Source organism: Varroa destructor, unplaced genomic scaffold (assembly GCF_002443255.2).
Source record: "Varroa destructor unplaced genomic scaffold, Vdes_3.0 BEIS01000007.1, whole genome shotgun sequence".
NCBI lineage: Eukaryota > Metazoa > Arthropoda > Arachnida > Mesostigmata > Varroidae > Varroa > Varroa destructor.
This window is the reverse complement of record NW_019211460.1, coordinates 13208459-13227796: the sequence shown is the minus strand read 5'-3', so window position 1 is coordinate 13227796 and position 19338 is coordinate 13208459. Positions and strand designations below refer to the sequence as shown.

The 19338-nt window shown below is 41.4% G+C and overlaps 1 protein-coding gene across 2 annotated transcripts; it reads left to right on the top strand.

Moving 5' to 3' along the window:
• The first annotated feature begins 232 nt into the window (after positions 1-232).
• Positions 233-19036, top strand: LOC111254023 (zeta-sarcoglycan-like). Of its 2 annotated transcripts, XM_022814448.2 has the most exons (7): positions 233-772; positions 12629-12827; positions 14516-15475; positions 16245-16534; positions 17274-17397; positions 17726-17831; positions 18386-19036. In XM_022814448.2, the coding sequence occupies exons 3-7, from the start codon at positions 15092-15094 to the stop codon at positions 18586-18588; spliced, it is 1107 nt and encodes a 368-aa protein (XP_022670183.1). In that variant the 5' UTR covers positions 233-772; positions 12629-12827; positions 14516-15091; the 3' UTR covers positions 18589-19036. The 2 variants fall into 2 exon arrangements, with proteins under 2 accessions (XP_022670183.1, XP_086831007.1); XM_086974881.1 differs by lacking the exon at positions 233-772 and having other exon boundaries at positions 12667-12827; positions 17710-17831; positions 18386-18524.
• The last annotated feature ends 302 nt before the right edge of the window (positions 19037-19338 follow it).

Genomic DNA, 19338 nt, shown 5'->3' with positions numbered 1-19338 from the left:
TTCAGAAGATTCTGCGTTATGTTCGATCTGACCAAATCGAGACAGGGTAACGCTCGTACACGACGGGACGGCTTGTGGTAAAATAGCTTCACTTGCACTGATGACCAGCCGGGCTGCATAAGACAGCGCAGCGCGTTGCTCATTTCGTTGAGTCTATATTTACCGTCTGTTGAGTCTTCCGAGCTAATATGCCTACTGTAAGCTACTGCATTCTAGATGAACCTACCTACCATTTTGTGTGTACGTCTAGATATCCAAGATGGCATAGAAAAATTTGTACGAAAGAGAGGCGACTTTTGACGGATACTTGTCTGGTCACTTGCTGATTCGCCTAATAGGATCAGACAACCGAGCAGGCAAGACGAAGATTATCTGGCTGGATGTACAAGGAGTGGGACATCTTAATGACTAACGCTATTTTGACTTGATTCGGAATGTGATCACTACCGCAAACCCAAGATCTGACCCAACGCTGCCGAGTGTGTCCGTATTGCCCTCGGCCTCGCTTCGTATCGATACAACACTTACATGATAACCTGATTGCTGGTTCTACCCTGAAATTAATATCCCAGCAGTCGTGCTTTGTCTAACAACACGAGCCCTGCGGACGAGAGTTATTACCTTGTCACCCACCGTACGCTCAGCAGAACAGAGGTGATAGGATCCGATGGTTCCAGCAAGCACAAAATACGAACGCCAAATCTCCACATGATCCCGTAGCATACGACTGCCTATAACTCGTCGGGTCCAACTGTGGGACCTTGCCTAGCATGTAAGTACATGTATGTATTCGTCGTTACCGTAACATTGGATTTTTACAGTAACTCCATAAATAAATAGTGTGAATTGCTCTAAAGCAAGCCTGCACTTGAGAAACCTAGGCTAGGAACATTTTGTTTCTCGTCAGATTTAGATAGTCAACTGGTGTTTTTGAATCGCTAATATTACAACAATTATGCATAGCAAGCGAACGTACTGTCACTCCGATGTCTCAACGTGAATAGCTTCATTAGTTCTCGCACAGATGGATTTGAATCCCATAGCTACGAACTTGAAAGGAAAACGTCGAGGCGGATAAAAAAAAAGGCTCGTTATCATTAGAATCTATCATCTTCTCGATTATCCCTATAAGAACAGGATAAGCAAACACAATTACTGCATATATTTCATCTGGTAGCCTCTCAATAAGCAAAAATAACAATAAAAACAAATTCATCTCTCCAGATCAACGTTTGCGAGTATGAAGTAAAGTTTTCTTGGCCCTTATTGTTACCCGTCATTTCATACGAGGAAAAACTTGAAAAAAAGCTGAATCAGGCCTTTGTGACATGCGTGTGATATATGTCCTACATACTGTATGCGTCCATGTTCCTGTCTCAGAATGATGACACTATGAAGTGTACGCACTGCTTTTTCGTGCGCCAAAAATCGGGTAGTCTTTTGTTTCGTATAACAGTTATTACAATGGTCCCTTCTCCTTGTCGCATATTATTTACTCACATTGAATCCCTCTGGGAACGCGGAAGTGTCGAGTTGTGACTAAACCGCGCATGCTCAAATGCAATTTCGTTCTTGACCAAGTCCACCGTACTCCAAGCGTCATGCTGATGCCATCCCAGTCTACCGACGAGACTTCGAATTCGTCTGCGCTTCTGAACAGAGAGTAAACTGTCATTTGTAAAATCACAGATCTTAATAAAACAAAATCCGTTGTCCAGTATAAAAGGGCCGGTTAGCATATGGGCTTTTTTGCGTAGGAAATGTAATACATCTGAAAATTAAGAAAAATTAAATTGTCTCACCCAAACCCTTTACGGTAACCAGTTGCAGAGTACTCTGTTGCAACATAATGGTACATTTGCCATATAGGTTAGAAATAGTTGTTCCGATTTGCGCTACATAGAAAAGACCAGTTTAGCCTACGGCTCAGTTCCAATACAAGCTTAGTAGAATACAGAATGGCATTTTGATAAAGCGGACATCTTAATAAAGCAGGAGCCATAGCTACGATATGCAAAATTAGTCTAACCCTTATCCAAATATGCCATAGGCAACAAAAAGCTGATGGCTATCCGTTGATACATATATATGTGTGTACGACAAAATATATATACATATGTGTGTTTAAATATACTATGATTCCCTCTGTAACAGCAGATACGTCAATTAGCTTCTACCATAGGTAGCTACATCTTTTCGCTCAGCCTAGGACAAGTTACAGCCATATAGCACCGTAAGTTTATACGTTATGTAAGATCCAGTTATTATATATCGTCGTTCCTTTTCAGCGAAATTAGCTACCATAAGCAGCGACGCATTGTTTGCCTAACGTTTGCTTTTACGATATGATGTTCCGCAAACATCCCGTTGCCAGTGTTACTGCAGGTGTACGGGCTATAAGAAGTCCCGAAGTTTATAGCCACAGCGCGTACGACGGCCAGCGATGTTCTTCCTAACATGTGACTAAAGAGAGCTAGCTTATCAGTGGAATTTTTGTCCTTGCGGCGTGGCACAGTAGGCCGAAATGCTTCAACTTCTTAAAAGTAGGCTTTTCACAAAAACGTCTCAGGATTATTCTGCGACTTAACGCATTTGGTATCTGACTGTGAAACGTAATTAGGTAGTATTGAACAGTTATCTTGAACTAGAATTTAGCAAATATAATTTCCATCTGGAAGCTCTCTTAGGTGGGCCTCTTATTATGGGAACTACACTATACAGAAATGCGTATGAAACCGTAACTGAAATTTGTTGTAATATTTTTACATGCTTCTTCTACTATCAGTCTGATATGATCTGTACTTATCTTCTAACAATTCAGATGTGACACTGCAAAAAGTCGTTTGTGTTGAAGTTTGTGCACAGATGTAAGTTCAGTCTGGTCTGCCGAAAATTCGGATTTTTTAGGAAACCTGACAGATAGTTGGTCGCCCCGTAGTCATTGAGTGGTGACGCATTCCAGCGAGGTAGAATTGTCACTATTTGTCGAGACTTCAGCTGTTCACCATTTCATTGAAACCGGGATGCCGCTCCTATCCATAGATTCTCCGTTTCACATAGGTCCCTTGACGTTCTCTTCTTTTCCTGTTCACCAACGACAAACGTGCCAACTCCCCCTCCCGCGCCCTCCACTCCCCATCCAGTTTCAAACTGAGTCGGATTCCGATCGCTGCCGCGTGCCGTACACAGACTACAGACGCTGGCGCCCCAATGTCTGAACTCAGATCACCGAAAATGGCACAATTGCCGATTTTTGCCTAAATTGATTGAAATCGCTTTTCGGCTACCGGATCACTAATACAGGAAAATTAATTATAGTACTATAAATAACAAGCCGTCCGACTGACCCATCCAATAAACCACATGGATCGGGCCACCGGAATCTATATACGGAGGATAAAATCTTGAAAGTAGCTATTTTCTTTAAACTGTTCGCAGGTAAAGATAGGTTATGTTATGTGGCCTGCAATTTAACAGCTAGCGTCAACCGAAGCAATAGACTCTACCGGAATCTAACGGGAGGCTGTAAATTTTTGACCATAACCTGGTAGAGAATCGTCGGTAGATCTGCGAGGTATAACAATGATGTCCTAAAAATTCTCGGAAAATTTTAGCAATTTGGTGGTGTAGAACTCTGTAGAAGAAGGACGAACGTATACAAACATTTTTAAGGTAATTAGGACACGTTTGAAATTCAGTACCAAGCTTGATAGCAATATGGCTAGCTTTCGTATCAATCAGAGGTAAGCAGGTATTGTATTTTGTGTATTCAATTATGTGGTAGATCCTTCGCATCGTAGCTGTATAAGCGCTTTGGCAGCATTACTGGAACTTTGACGTGAGGCTCTCGTTTTAGGCACTTCATCGAACCCTTCCTATTTAGCTGCTGAGCGTCCGAGAAAGTTTGGATATAATTTTGCGAGTAGCCCCTTTCTTACGCACAGAAAAACAGCAAACGCTGACGCAGCTAGGGCATTTCTATTAACCCTAACTTTCCTCGACGGTAAAATGCCTGCCATATTTAACCCATGTAGTCATCTCCGATAAGCACTGTAAGCCAAATACTTTCTCAGCATTGAACATCAATTTTTTCAATGGCATAACCTTATTCTTTCGCTGGACATTCGGTCGATTTAGATTTTATCATTAATCGTGACTAATAATGTCCACGCCCGATGCCGGTGCGGACAAATAAAAAGAGATTTACACGTGGTTCATACTTAAACGATGGTCGTACTCATGGCCAATGCATGATCATAGAGTATCTAGCTGCAGCAAGCCTGGGTTAGTCGCAAAATCAGGCCCTTCCCCGCCAAGCTACTTCTCTTAGCAATTCCATATGGGCCATCGTGTATGAAGTGGCCGGCTATTTGCATGTCATTAGCACGTCGTGCCTCGAAAATGAGAGAGTATAACGGAAAGCGGAAGCAGTACACGGTGACACGGCGCCCTCCGAGGCTATTTACATGTCCACCACAGCTGTATTTGGGTAGGTCCGGAATATTCTTTCTCTTTTGGTTTGCCTTTCTCCAGTCGCATTTTCTACACCAGTACTGTTGCTCGTCTTGCCTCCTCGGCCATTTTGCCTAATATTTACGACTTTGAAATCTCGCGCTCCGAACACCCTTTCTCCGATTCTCTCTTGCATTATATTTTGTACGTACCAATGACAATATAGATTGGCTCTTTCGCTTATTGTGTTGGAATAATCAGTGTATGTTATTAATATTATGTTTATACAGCAATTCTTTTTACGACTACCTACTTAACTCACTTCCGAAAAAACTTTCGATCATGGGACCAAGGAGCCGATGAGAAAATCTAGTGATTATACAGTAAATTTTCAATGTAAGATTGCCAAAATCAAATTAATATTCGGTCATGCATACTCTAGACCGTGCAACCTTTTGGATGTACTTTATACGTATTGGAATTCACTAGACTTTCATCCACTAATTATAACGTAACTAATTATAGAGTACTGAAAATTGCATCAGCTTTTTTCATACGTAAATATATCTTGACGTCGCTGCTTGTCTCGTTCTCCTCGAATACAGAATACACTCTGAAGTGATTAGAGGGTCGTAGTTGGACCTATGGTAGCTTGTCTTATACTTACGCTTATACTTAGCTTTTACTAGCGAAAAATGGAGTTTACTAATTACATTTTGCAGCCAACGGACTTAATTAATGATCATCAAGTGTCCGCATAAGCGACCTGATGCATTACTTTGTTGACGCAACTTCTTAATTTCTTTATATCGAGAAATAATTACGTATGGGGGCAGGATTGATTTGAGGCTGTTAATGGTATTTGAAAGTAAACGTGGCTACAGAAACTCGCTGAAGGGACATTTGCCCTCCGCCCTAGTCCGCTTAAGGTTCGACGCTGAATTAGCATAACTAATGCGTTAGCTCCTCTCGGCGAAGAGGCCACACAGACAGGTTTCTTCCTAGACATGGCTCATTCAAGTACCGTGCCTTCTCATTGTAGTCATTAATCTGTGAGCCACTTTCCTGAGCATCTGCGCCTCTACAAACTACGCACTTCGTGATCACGCCGTACTGAAAGCTATACGATGTACTGGAGGCCACCGGCTCATCATTTAGCTTCTGGAATTTATTTCGACTATATGTTACTATACGAACATTGAAATTTGTCATGGAATGCTAAGTGGACGTAGATTTAATTGTTGCCCATTTATTGCGGAGAATAGTTTACGCGATTGTGCGGAAGACTCTCTTGTACCTCACATTTTGACACGTAGGCGCATGCATATTGTTGGGTGTTATGTTCCTGATATTTGACTCTACATATAAGGCTCATACGCGTAAGCCTATGGCTATGGATCTGGAGGACTTCCAGTTTCTAATAAGTGCGATAGTATATTGAAATTCAGTTACGAATAGCAGCCAGGATACTTTCTCACAGTTACCTAGAGGATGAACTAGTCAAAAACTTTTCTAGCAGCCTGATGGCTGTGCCTCTTCGTTTTTGAATGATGACATTTCAAGCATTTACCTTAGTTGCTCATCTTAGTTCATCATATCCTGGTCTCTTAAATTTGAAATGCTTAGCTCTTGACTTACTTTGAATTGAAGGCAGACCTATTTCGGGCGTACAAGCACGTTTCTATGTTTCCTTCCAAGTTCAACAGCGCATCCTAACCTATTCCTCTGTTTGGATTAAGTTTTCAATCTTTAGAACCTCTCAGATAATATTGCTTGTTTACTTATACATATTTGTTTTTACTTTCTAATATATTAGACCGGTCCGATTTGCCCTTTCTGCGAATCAAAAGTATTAGCTTCTAGACCAAACCAATGCTAGACGGTCCCTCTATATATAAAAGAGATTTCATATTATAGTATCCAATTCGAAGCTCCCGAATGAATAAGCATTTTAGTTCAGCATTTAGCCAAGGGCCTTTTAAAGGTTTCCCGGTATTGGAAAGCAAGGGATTGCTGCCTGGCTTTTCCAAGGACCTAAGCGACCGTCAGGCCGTCTCTAGATGTCTCAGACGTGGCCGTACCGTTCAATAGTAATCAAAATACTAACGACGATGGTCAATGCGGGCAAAGAAGCGAATTTGCATGTGTGGGTAACGACGTCATTTAGGCGAGGCTAAATGCGTCCAGCCTGGCTGCCGCGGTCCGTTTAAGTAGGCGCTAGCATAACAAACCGCTTCGTCTGGTGAAAACTACTTCCCTGAAAATGGCCTGCCTTTAGGCAAGCATGTGCCTGTGTTTTCGTAGTCATTTAGCTAAGGCGAATAATAATTGAATACTGTACAAACTTCAGCGTTTGGCAACGGCGCGAATGCGGCCCAACCCCCCTATTCGTGACGGAGGAGTGATATTTGCATTTTAGCTAGCTTCTTCATGTGTGAACGACACGTTCCATCACAGGTAACGAAACTTATAGCACAGCTTAGATAAGATAGATACTGCACGTGTCGATCTCGCCTGGGACATGAAGTCGCATTTACGAATTAAGGATACAATGATTTCGATTGAGAATTCTGGAGGTGGAATTTGTCAAAAATCCAAATAGCTGCTGGCACGTCATTTTGTTCTATCTACAACATCATCTTAGTTAATACGTGTGTCGCCTGAAGATTAAGGATTTCTTTGCCGAACACGGCCACGTATGGACGTGTAGCTTATATTAGTAATTGGTTCCTGTTCTATTCCGCAATCCCAGAGCTTTCCAATGTCCAATTTTTCACCACTCGTGAACCTAAACCAGCTACGGTATAGGCAAATGGCAAATAGTGGCTCCTTAACATGGGTAAATGGTTGACGTGGATTGAATGGAAGTGGATATTCTGTTCAAGCTTATATTGTGACAGGCTCTTGACTGCCAAAATACACCAGCGATTCTACCGGCGAAAAGATTTAACAATGGCCCGCTGTTTTGGTGCTTTGGTTCGGGCATAGGAACACACATCTGCCGACAGTCTTGCAGCCAGTATTATTGGTATATAGACGCCGTTGTATTATACTACGTTGTGTCTGGGTATAATTGAAATCTCGCAGCGTTATTGTCTCTGCTAATGACATATAGTTCGGGATGCGGTGAGCACAGGTTCGATGAGCCGCTTCGATGTTTCGCTGACCAAACATTACAGCATTATAAACATAACAGACTAGAAAGTGCTAATAACCCAACAAAACCTTAAAAATAGGTAAATCTTAGATTGGACGTTGTACGATATAGCGTACAATTGAGCAGCCTAACGTTTTATAAGTGTTGTCAGCCGTTCGCGGTCAGCCCCACTAAGACAATAAGTTTCTTGCGAACAAAGTAACTTGAAGAATTACGGGAGTGTATTTTCCGTCAGAATTGTTGGCTCCACTCATGGGCTGGTCCAAGCAAAAGTCCTGTCTCAAAGATAGGTAATTGCCATCCCAAGGGAGTAAGCAACGTGGCACGCACGTTCGACCTTATACCCCTGCACTGATAGGAACTATCCGAAGACCGGCTTCCCCAGAGACCACTGCCTTCATCTAACGATGGACATCGTTCTTCATCAGTGGTAAACGTACTCTATATGAACAGCGATCTATCGATATCCAATGTTACATAGGGGCCGAAGCACTTCGTACATAGGTACTTGGCACAGATCATTTTTGTACAGACTAACATCCACAACCGCCATGAAAATACGACGCACAATATGAAACAAAGATGCATTCAATTAGAACGAATAGAAGTTACTCTATGGAAGATTGTCAACACTGTAGATCTACCAAATCCACCGTATATCATCCATATCATGCCACATTTAGTACACACATACTTGATAGCTGGCAAGGCCCTGTGCTTAGAGATATTGCACTTAGAAGATAGAAGAAAATAATAAATCTAATGCTTACATATAGTGCTTCATTGTATTTATTCAGTAATTAATTGTCATTTTTTTCAATATGGATGCAGCCATGATGGGAACTTAGTGGGACTTTGCATTATGGCTACGCAAAACGGTTTGTTGATGCATAATATCTATTCAGATAGATTAATCACGTGAGCTATGGGCGGCCCGAATCGAAAAATTTATTTTGTCTTTAACATTGGATTCAAGTTCGGGTATCTATGAGAGGTAAGCTCAAACTTTACGTGCCGCATACTATTTTATATTGCGTACTCTATCTACTACTAGTAAAGCTGAAACACTCTTCCTAGTCCGTCATGTTTCATTTGGTTCCATGAAGCTTTTACTGATTTTTAAGTGGTTAAGAACCGTATTAGATAAACGATATAATTAAATTCAGTCGACTTCATTTGAGAACAATGACAACAACAACAACTCACTCGCGTTTAATTAAGATAAACTCGCTACCGAAGCAAAATCTATGGGGTTAGCGATAAGGCGATCGACTCAATGGCCCCTTTAGAAGCTGTGTCCTTTACAGCGTTCTCGTTTCTTCGGTAGCTGGCCTTCTTAATGTGATCATTGCGACCGTGGCCAAACATCGTCGAAGAGCGCGCGTTCCGAACCCCTTTTTTTGATACTTTTTACAGTTAAACCAACTCACGTAAACATACGTATTATTCAGAAATATCGAGTAAACTATTATAAAATGGCCATATATATATATATGAATTTTTCCAGTGGTTCAACGCAAATTGTATGAGAGAAAGACTTCCTACTATTAAAAAAAAAAGTTATTTAAAATGTGGTGAACGAGAAAAGTAGTCCCATTGAACAAAAAAAAGCTCTATTACTTGCCAGTTTTTAAGTTTCCTTAAAACAAAATTGAGTGCGAATCCCGCTAGCCAAAATTGTACCCAATCTTGTCCGGATACACGTAGCCCTTGGCAAATAAAAACCCACTAACTAATGGTGTGATCAAAGCCATGTACTGTGACATATATAAGCTATGCTGTCTAGCCATAAATATATGAGTAAGTTTCATGGAGTGATCTAAGGTAAGGCAGAATCTTATAGCAGTATGTTTTCTTCGCAATTGCCCTCCATGAGAATGGGTCGGGCAGATTGCCTTTTTTTTTTTGCGTATGACATACGGAAGGCTTCACTTCAGCGTCGGTAAGTAAGCATTGAATAAGCTCGTCCAGTAAGTTGATAGGTTAAGTACACTTTTCAAGTGTGTATTGCGGGTCAGGCTCAGTTTTAGTTTACTGGAGTTATTCCGGGAAGCGCAGTGCCCCAAATACGAAATCCGCTGTACGGCCTGTATAGGGTATCGCAGTGCCCCAAATACGAAATCCGCTGTACGGCCTGTATAGGGTATCGCAGTGATTTTTCATTTCGCACTCATTTGTATGGCTCCATCACTTAGCGAATTATTTCTTTTAATGTATCAATCTATTCTGGCACTCCATTGGATGCGAAGATGTCAATTACCGATTTGCCCGTAAAACCCTCAAACGTTGACGTATTCCTATACGAGTGGGTTACACCAGCCAGAAGTCATCCAGCAGATTTAGTAGCTTAAGCATCTGAGAGGGTCATGCGGTTTCTATATTCTCGTGCTTAGGACACCAGCAAGTGCAAACGGAGTGATCAGAGCGTATGTACAGCACGAGTGATCTTGTCGATCAGAATTGTCCTGTTCGCTGTAGTGAACGTATATGGCCATGATATTAAATCTACTGCCCCTCGATATTATTTCAGCATCCTCTGCAAGCATGACACTGATTTCTTTAGGTCGTTCGGAAGTTGCACACACTGACACGTTCTCACTAGGGCGGCTTCGCCTTGCAAATAGACATGTGGCGGAGTGGGCGGCGTAGGAAATGTTTGACTTTGAGGTCTTAGGACATAAAAACATCGGTTCCAGTATAGGCAGACTGTAGTAGCAGCAATAAGGCAAAAGTGGCTCCCTCTGCGTCTGACTATACTAAAGATATTTTATCTAGCTTCTCTTCTTGATTTGAGTGTGCTACTATTGGTTGTTTCGACGTCATTGACTACGGCCTCTGCTGTGTGGCCACATCTAATCGATTGTGGCTTCCTCTGAAACGCAGTTTATTGCAGCGAAACGCCTCTGGAACCTGTAGATTTACCAGTTCCTATGTACCAGTGCAGAAAAGTAGGCGCAGATTGGACACCGCGTCTGCCCCCAGAACGTTTCGTGGTAGTAATGCTGTTTGTTACGACGGCTTCGATATGGGTGTGGGTGCTAATCACGGTCGAACGGTGACTTCGCATAGTTTATTCCAGTTGGTCGGGGCTCGTCGTCACGAGGCGTCCGGTTCGTCGTGCTTTTGATCCACGAATGTTTAAGGGCTTCCTTAGTAAAATGTCTGTCACGTTTAGGCTTGCGTCTCTTCTCATTTGCAGGGTTTTAATTAAAAAAAAAAAAAGGATATTCTTTTCATCGGAGTTGTTGCATTGTTCATGGTAACGCCTTTTTTGTATTTGTTCCGACCACTTACGACAAGCCGCCATTTGTATCAGTGAAAGCGCGTACAACAGCATCGTTGTCTGCCTCACGGTCGGCTGAGAAAACGAGCGCGGACAGAATATGAAGTTCAGAGCTTGAATCGTTTTGAACTTGTCATCAAAAGGTTCAACTACAAACGTGAAATGGTCCTTACCGAAGTTTATTCACTCATGGTAATTGGCTTGCAGGAAGATTGTAGGAAGCAGGTCTTGAAGTGCTACTGATGCGGCCGTTAGGTTTTCGACTATGCAGGTCATATCTATATCCCTTACTGATAAAATGACTGTGGGAATTCTTTTTGGAAAAGAGTTTTCACACAAAAGGTTCCACCAGTTCTACGACCTTATTGCACGATTCATTTTGCTAGCAAAAAAATTTTCCTCGTCATGACAACCAGGACATTTCAGAGTCCGATCTAAGGGTGACAGAGATTTTTTGCATCTCTAAGAGAGGTCAGCTTTTTTCGAGTACTAGCAAACGGTGAAACACTTTGGATATTTGTTCATCGCTTATATATGTGGCGCTCACGGAACGTTCCATTGTTCAATCCGAGCTTGAACGTTATACGTTGTCCATCGTCATTTCAGAGAGAGTCACTGATGGATCCATCCGATCGTCAACTCTACAAGATACGTGGAACACTGTATTACACTAAAAGCGAGTCTTGGTCTTTAAGGGGAATCAGATTTATCTGAGAGGTCTTCGATTCTCTCTCGATAAGTACCATATAGCATCCATCTTGAAAAACGTCCGTTTGGTCAAATGTCGTGACAAGCGTCACCTAAATGACTAGTTATATATTTTGAACAATTTATGGGACAAAGAAGCTCCCACGAATAGACACCGAAACAATCAGAGTATCGTGTTTGAGAAAACTTGCAGCAAAAAATACGGCTTCTTATCTTTAATGTTCATTATCAAACAGGCGCTATAATATCAAGCCTCACAGTAAGCATCACTCTTAGCAAATTTGTGCGACGAAAACATACATTTGAAGGAATCGAAGAACAAAGAAGAGTTCGCAGATGATCAGACCCGCGTTTGAACTGTGTTCCATTGGTTATATAATTTTTACACGTATGTAGCACGTGTCTTGAGAGCATGCCTCTTGTGCTGAAACTTCCGTTCATATGGCCGTCCGTACCTCTTTCTTTTCTTAAAAGATGAGTTAAAGGAACTCGGCTAACTGGGCAGGTTCTCATTAATGACAGTTCGGAATAAAGGTCCAAGTACGTATTCTCGGACAGAACAGGATGGTTTGTACCTGCAATGCAGGACGCGGATTAAGGGCAGCTCACAGCTGATAATTCGAAAAAATGAATATCTAGACTGAATCGAAGTTTGAGAGAAAAATTGACAATTAGTAAGTAATTGCTCTCGACCGGATTAACTGTAACTGGCGGAGCTGGGCCTCATAGTCGATTCACATGTAAGACAGACGTTATACTCCAATGGTAGAGATCGTTCGTAAACTATATTGCTCAAATCCTCTATTTGAAAAGAAACAACAAATAGATAAATAAATCCGGCTTTAGTTAATACGAATCTATTAATGCGATAGACCGGTAAAAACAGAGAGGCACTTAGCGATAGATAAACTGGCCGTATTGTTTCTCGTCGTCCACAAAAACAACCGAAATAATTACCCACACATCATTTGCTAAAGTAATTTAACAATATTAATTATTTCCATTGTTGTTCGTTACTTTGCCTTCAGGCTCAATTCAATTCTCGGGCGAACTGCACCGTTGCCGTGGGACATGACAGCGTAACTTCAAGGCAATGCCTTAATCAGAGTCTAAGTCAGAGAGTTCTGAAACACTGCATCGCGCAGAAAAAGAGCTTCTTGTAAATACGTAGAGTTTTTATCGAATATCAGCATTTGGTTGATACGAGGTGTATCTTTGCAAAGTGAGGTTTGTACGCGTTGAAAATATCTCTACCACTTACGTATTGTTGCATTTTTTGTTGCCTGTTACCATGCTAATCATAGCGTAAAAAAATTAGGAAGGGCTGTTCGAAACCCTACAATGATGAAATCATAGAAAATTATGTGCTGGATCATCGAAAAGGCCAAACTGACGTCACAGTTTGGCCTTAGAATTTTTCCCGGTTGTTTTCAGAGGTGAGAAAATTATCATCGCTCGGTAGCTAAAAGATTATTTCTAAGTCGTTTAATACCGCTTAAAGGCGAGCCTCCATAACTCTTTGTATCTTACATTGTCTAGTAAAAAGCTACTAATTAAAATAATTTATATCATCGTTTAGAATCGAGTTAATAACTGCATTGCGTTACATAGGCAGTATTTTTTTTTAATCTAAAGCACAAGTGATGCTATCAAATTTTCAGCATAAAATGTCACGTACACCCTGTTTCGGAAATGCTGAATACTGGCTATTATAGAAACCCTTTTGAGCCCTATTTGCGTGTCTATTTTTGTTATCACAATATGCGAGCTTTAAGTACCAGCTAGATATGTTGGAGTCATTTCAGAACGTGTTTGTGATCACACAACAATTCAGTTACGGATGATGACGTCCCGTTAATGCATTTCTACATACTCGTTAATACAGAAATATATGAGATGGAATTATGGTTGACTGCACGTTTATATTTATCATAGTCGAGAAAACACGGTCTTCACGTACAAAAAACAACCTCAATACACGGCAAACTTTGACTATTTGACATAAAATTAATAGAAATACTATGATAAATAGCAGATGAAATTTTATTTCAAATAGTGATGAACTACTTCATACCATCGACAAGCTTATTGGTTAACTTTTTTTAGAAGTGAGTAAATTTATGAACAACTATTGCTGACAAACGCGAAATCTGATAGGTAACTTAGCTTTTAGTGCATTTTCCTTTAGTTAACTTTTAGTGATTCCTGCAGAGCAAATTTGTTTTCAAAAGTATAGTTACTTTCGGGACAGCTTAAGGAATACCGAAGTCACCCCCCGCACCCGCACCCGCACCCCCCCCCCCTGATCACTTAAACAAACTCCGACAGCTCTAGCCTGTGAAGTGTCACAAAATATTGCCAGTAGCAGACTTTTACTATGTCTAACTGTACAATTATTATAGACGAAGTGCTTGTCCACATATAATATCGAACATTTTGCTAGAAATTCGATGGCTTCCCTACGTAAATCCCCGTCTCTATAAGATTTGTGTTTCTTGTAAGATCTTTTCTGTATTCACAAAAAAACGTGTAAGAAAGGATATTTGAATACTGTAGATGAAACGAAAAATGGAGGACACTTTGAGTTCTCTAAAAAATGTAGAAAATGAATCATGAATTCTACATTTTAGAGGGGAAGCCAATAGAATTTGAAAACTAAATACGTTTATTATTTGTAAAATGGATTGACTAAATATCCCTACGCGAAATGTCATGGAAGAAACAGACTGAGATCGTTCTTCTATATAGCATTCGTTTAAGGACCGGCTGGCTTTGGCTAAAAATTATCTCTATTAAGGTGGCTATCTTCGTTAAGGTGCACGTTAATCGAATGTACTGTCTCCTTTAAAAATTCCTAAACAAATGTCAGCTGAGCGATAGTTACAAAAGCAATTGCTTGTGGGGGTATTTTACAGCTCTGTGCTTATTATTGGCGATAATTAGACGATACCCACGTGCTCTATTTTGAAGTTCGACCTGCAAAATCCTGTTGTACGACGCAAGCCCTCTTTGTCAAAAGCGCTCAAACCGGTCAGAGGGCGCTGCGATCGCCGTGGGAGGAGCTCTGACGCTCGCACTCCAACAGTCGTTGGCTACCGCCGAAAGCATACAGTTCTCGATTCCTATGTAAACTGTGTTTGTGAACCCTGGGCCGCACGACACGGTCGGCCAAAGTAATCTATAGAGTAGCCACTAGCACTGGCCGTTGCGGTGTGACCGACGTAGTTTGCTGTTACATAGCAAAAACGCTTTGTTCAATAACTTCAAAATCAGAAGTTGGCGCAACCATTGAAATCGTGGCCTGAAGTTGCATGTCTGCCAAGTCGCCCTACTTCAAGTTATCGCTCGAATGTGCTAGGCAGTTATCGTGAGACGCCGCTGAAATCCGCCGAAACGTAGCCGACAACATGTCTAGGAAGTCAACTAGACAAAGGAAACATTACCGTAAATTATTTAGCTAAAGATCCTGTCGGCTTAATTCGAAGACTGTCATGATGTCGCCGGTAGGCCAGCAAGTGGTTCAGCTGGAAACCAACGGATCAATTATCATAGACAAAGAAGAGGCCACCAGAGACAGCTGTGGCATCATGATCACAGCAAGCAACTGTGTTAATAACTGCCGGGTGTCGCCAACAGCATGCGCGAGCGCTAAATCGACGACCACAGTGGCATTTCACCTGTTGGTAGCACTTACCATCACGGTCGTATGTGTCAATTTAGCGATGAATATTTTCCTCATTCGGGTACTGCAGCTAACCCGAGCTGGAATGAGCTCAATGAAGTTCTCGGCGTCGTCCGGTATCTGGCTAAGAGATTACGCCGTGTTTGCCGACCTGTTACGAACTACGCGGTTGTCACACGTTGCCGGTAACAAGGTAATATTTTAGATTTTTTTGAAGCTGAATAGGATCGTTAAGTATCTCTGGCATTATCAACTTTTCGTTCTAATCGCGTAGTGCAGCATTCACTTCCACCGTAAGATGTCATAGCGTTATATAAAGCATGGAAACGATTGGAAAAGAAGCTCGCGCCATTCGAATGAAGAGAGCTAGTATTAAGCTGAATGCGCTGATGCACCGTCCGAGGTGTCTATATTGGATTATACTAATTATAGTGTGCTCTGATGTGGTAGCATGTTGCGCCGAAATCTCTCACAATTAAATATGCCTCCCGTGTATAAATAGACGTGTAGATATTTACACAGACGGGAAACATTAACGGGGCTACTTGTCGAATCGGATACAACATACGCTTTTTTTTTGTCAACTATTTCTACTTATTTGTTTATGATGTCGCCAGATATACTACAAAAATAGTTAAGCATATGCAGGTGTCGTTCAGAGCAAGAGCGTAGACTGCAGGCCTAGAAATGGTGCACGATAAACTATTTAGGACCGAACACGTTTCTATGGTGCGTTCATATATACACTTGTACGGAACGGGGTTTTATAGGAAGCATTGGACAGTGCCTTGAACAAGCTGTATAATATGTCTGCTTTGCTGAGTTAAGTCATCACTCGATGCATGAAGGACATAGGTCAGAGGACCTAGTTCTAAGGTAGGTACTGGCTAAGAGATGTAAAGTTGCCTTGTACGTGCGTTGAACTTAATCCCTTCGGCACTGGTTGCCATTTCTGATAACAGGAACAGCCGAACGTAGGTCTCTTGATGTCGTCGGGGAAGGACATACACCTAGAGTCAAACAATCGGGCGGGTCAAGTCAATTCCTTGTCCTTGTCAAATGGACGGTTAGAGGCCCGTGGAGAAGCGTTCGAAGTTCTAGCTAGTTCTGACCGAGGTGTACTGTTCAGAGCGGATCAAGACCAGTTGATAGTAGCCGCAGACAGAGTACCAGGCACCGCTCCGAACGGGTTCAATCTTCAGGGATCATTGCAAGCTAAAACCGTGCGTGGAAGTCCCCACTACGATCTAAGGTACCATATTTGGCTGCGATTTACCGTGAGACAAAATGTATGGTTTGAAAGGTAATTATTAGCTATAACCTGGTCCCCATAAACGCTAACCCATCGGTCCTAAACATAACTCGTTTAATGTTAATCCTTGAAATAGGTTTATCGCCGCCCTCGTCAGCAGTTAGCTAGTTGGCATATACGGACTCGTCTATTGCCATGTATATTACCTGTAAGCGAAGAGTTCTAGAAAAAATTAGAACTTGATTAGGACCAATTTGTAGCCTGTTGTCGCTCCTTGTAATTCTGTTAAGACGAAGATGTCGAACTTCGGGAAAACTGAAGTAAGTTCTGTTTTTTTTTGAAATTTTTCGTTTGTTTCCAGAATATTTTGCTGGTAAGCGAGGCATTTAGTGCTACTATTGTTTTACATGGAAGCGGCTTCGCAGTCTAGTCTAACAATAATTAAGACAAATAATGTTACCCCTGTGAGGATAAAGCTACAAACGATTGCTGAGACTGCATATTTAGTTGAGAGGCCTGCAGCTAGAGAAAGAAATACGTACACGTCTTTTCCAGGACACCTGCTGATAGAAACGCGGGACATAGTTTCGAATGAAGGATAATGAGCGCAGTATTTGAACAGTAATAGCGGATGACTAATATGACTGAAATTACATATGAAGAAAAAGATGGCTGATCTGAATTAATGTATACAAGTAGGCCACTTATCCACAATGGTAATATACCAATTTCTATTTAGACTGGAATCGCCGTTAAACGAAGTCAATATTCGGAGTGGTGGAGAGCTTTTGATTGAATCCAAAGCGGAACATATCAGCATGAGATCTGTTGACACTGTCAATATCCAGTCACAGGACGGGACGGTAAGTTGAGTGATAACAGATGATTTAGTGTTTAGGAGTATCCGTGCAATGCACGACTTATGACCATCAACATAGGGAAGGGTATATCTCAACAGTCACCCATTTCGGATGAAGCCATCTATATGATATACGCCTCAGTTTTCGGCCACACAACGCCACAGATAGATTGCAATGGCTAAGACGATTGCCGGACAGAAACAGCCACCTCATTGTGTTATTAGGTATACGTCGGACTATTTTCACTTAGGTGTCTACCTTGATTTGATTCGTTTTGCCATTACAGCGATCTTACATATTGAAGAAATTATGTAGAAATACCTTTTTTCAGATTGTATTGAACAGTCACAAATTAGAAATCAAGGATCTTCCTATTGTCGCTGTAAGGAGCGTGCGTGTCAAACGATATATTGAAGATCCAGTTGAATTAGCAGAAGGTAAACATTGCACTAGTTCGATCTCTCTATTTTGAGCACTCTATTTTGAGTTCCTTAGCTAAAATAACTGACTGAGTGCCTTTCGGTAAATGTCCCTCGGCACGGTGCTTAGGGGAGGGCATCTTAGCGAGTGAATCATTTGACAAGGGATCGTTTCACGACATCGCCTCTAATTTGCGCCTATCAATGAAATCATACCTGCATGTTTTCACCCTATAAAAACCTAAATCACCTATTGTTAACCAGTGGAAAAACCTTGCTAGAAATGAACTAGGAGCGGCGCTCATCTGGTTTGTACTCTATTCCCTATTTGTAGTGTTTCGGTTATTACAATCCCTTTCTGAGCCACAACAAATACGACTGACCGAAAACTCTCCACAGATCACCATTAGCTGTTGACTAAATTATCAGATACGACCCACTGGGTTAGATATATTACTAGTTAGTAGAAGTTAACTAAATTCCGATTGAAAGATTTTTGTTAGAGAAGCTAATTTCAGCATTGCTTTCCACATTGAGCTGACGTTTTTCTTGAAACTAAATTTCAATAACAGACGGAGCTGATGGAGGTACCGAAGTGGCTGTTGGTAGTTTCGAAGACCAAGAGGGCACAGCAAATGGGCAACGGTCTGGGGAACAAGATGACGGTACCTACGCGCTGTGCACCTGCAAAAATGGAAAACTGTTCGCGGTTGATCCTGACGATAACTGCCGGGCTAGCCTAACGTTCTGTAATGAACCCAGCAATAATGAATGATTCTTTTGTAACTATGTATTAGAATCGCTTTCTGCTAAGATTATTGGGATGAAAGCGGATGTTAAGCATGCTCCTTCTTGGTACTTTGATACGTGTTAGGAAGAATGCAACTTTAGATACCTGCGTGTCGTTCTAGGGTCATTGCAGGATGTCTGGATAATTTGATAGTACAATTTTATTCTACTATATGTTTTTGGGCCAACTTTTCTGACAAGGGTGTGTTTACGCTTGTGTTCTGTGCTTGTCTACACTATTAAATGGAAATAATAAATTAAAAATTACAAATTTGTTTCGTACGGCAAGATGGAGCTAACTCTATTAAATCGTTAGTGTATAAGTGACAGGTATCTGAAACAAGGACGGATTTTATCCAACGCTACCCCTTGCAACGATTGTCGGCCACGATGTAGGAAGCAACGTAATAAAATATAGTCACTGTTTCATAGAATTGTGTAGTTTATTAGTAAAGTAAGTTACTCTATGCTAACTTGAACAAAATGATGCGAAGTTTGATACAAAATTAAACGGGTTTTCAACGCAATGCTCCCGGCAGTGTTGCCCGAAAGGGAGTGCTCGAATAGTAAAAGCAGGATTCTATTGAGTAGATCGATGTTAGCTATTTCGGTGCCTTTATAAGATCTTCCGTGTAGCACAATAATTTTTTATATACATAAATATTTTGATAGGATAGACGGTGATAGGATCCGAGCAAGCTGATCCGCTAGGCATCACGTGCCCGTACGAGTTGCT

Bases quoted from the DNA above. Each gene is read 5' to 3' on its own strand.
- LOC111254023 (XM_022814448.2), top strand. From the start codon at position 15,092: ATGATGTCGCCGGTAGGCCAGCAAGTGGTTCAGCTGGAAACCAACGGA. The intron at 15,476-16,244 runs GTAATATTTTAG...TTCTGATAACAG, and splicing joins CACACGTTGCCGGTAACAAG to GAACAGCCGAACGTAGGTCT. The intron at 16,535-17,273 runs GTACCATATTTG...ATTTCTATTTAG, and splicing joins AGTCCCCACTACGATCTAAG to ACTGGAATCGCCGTTAAACG.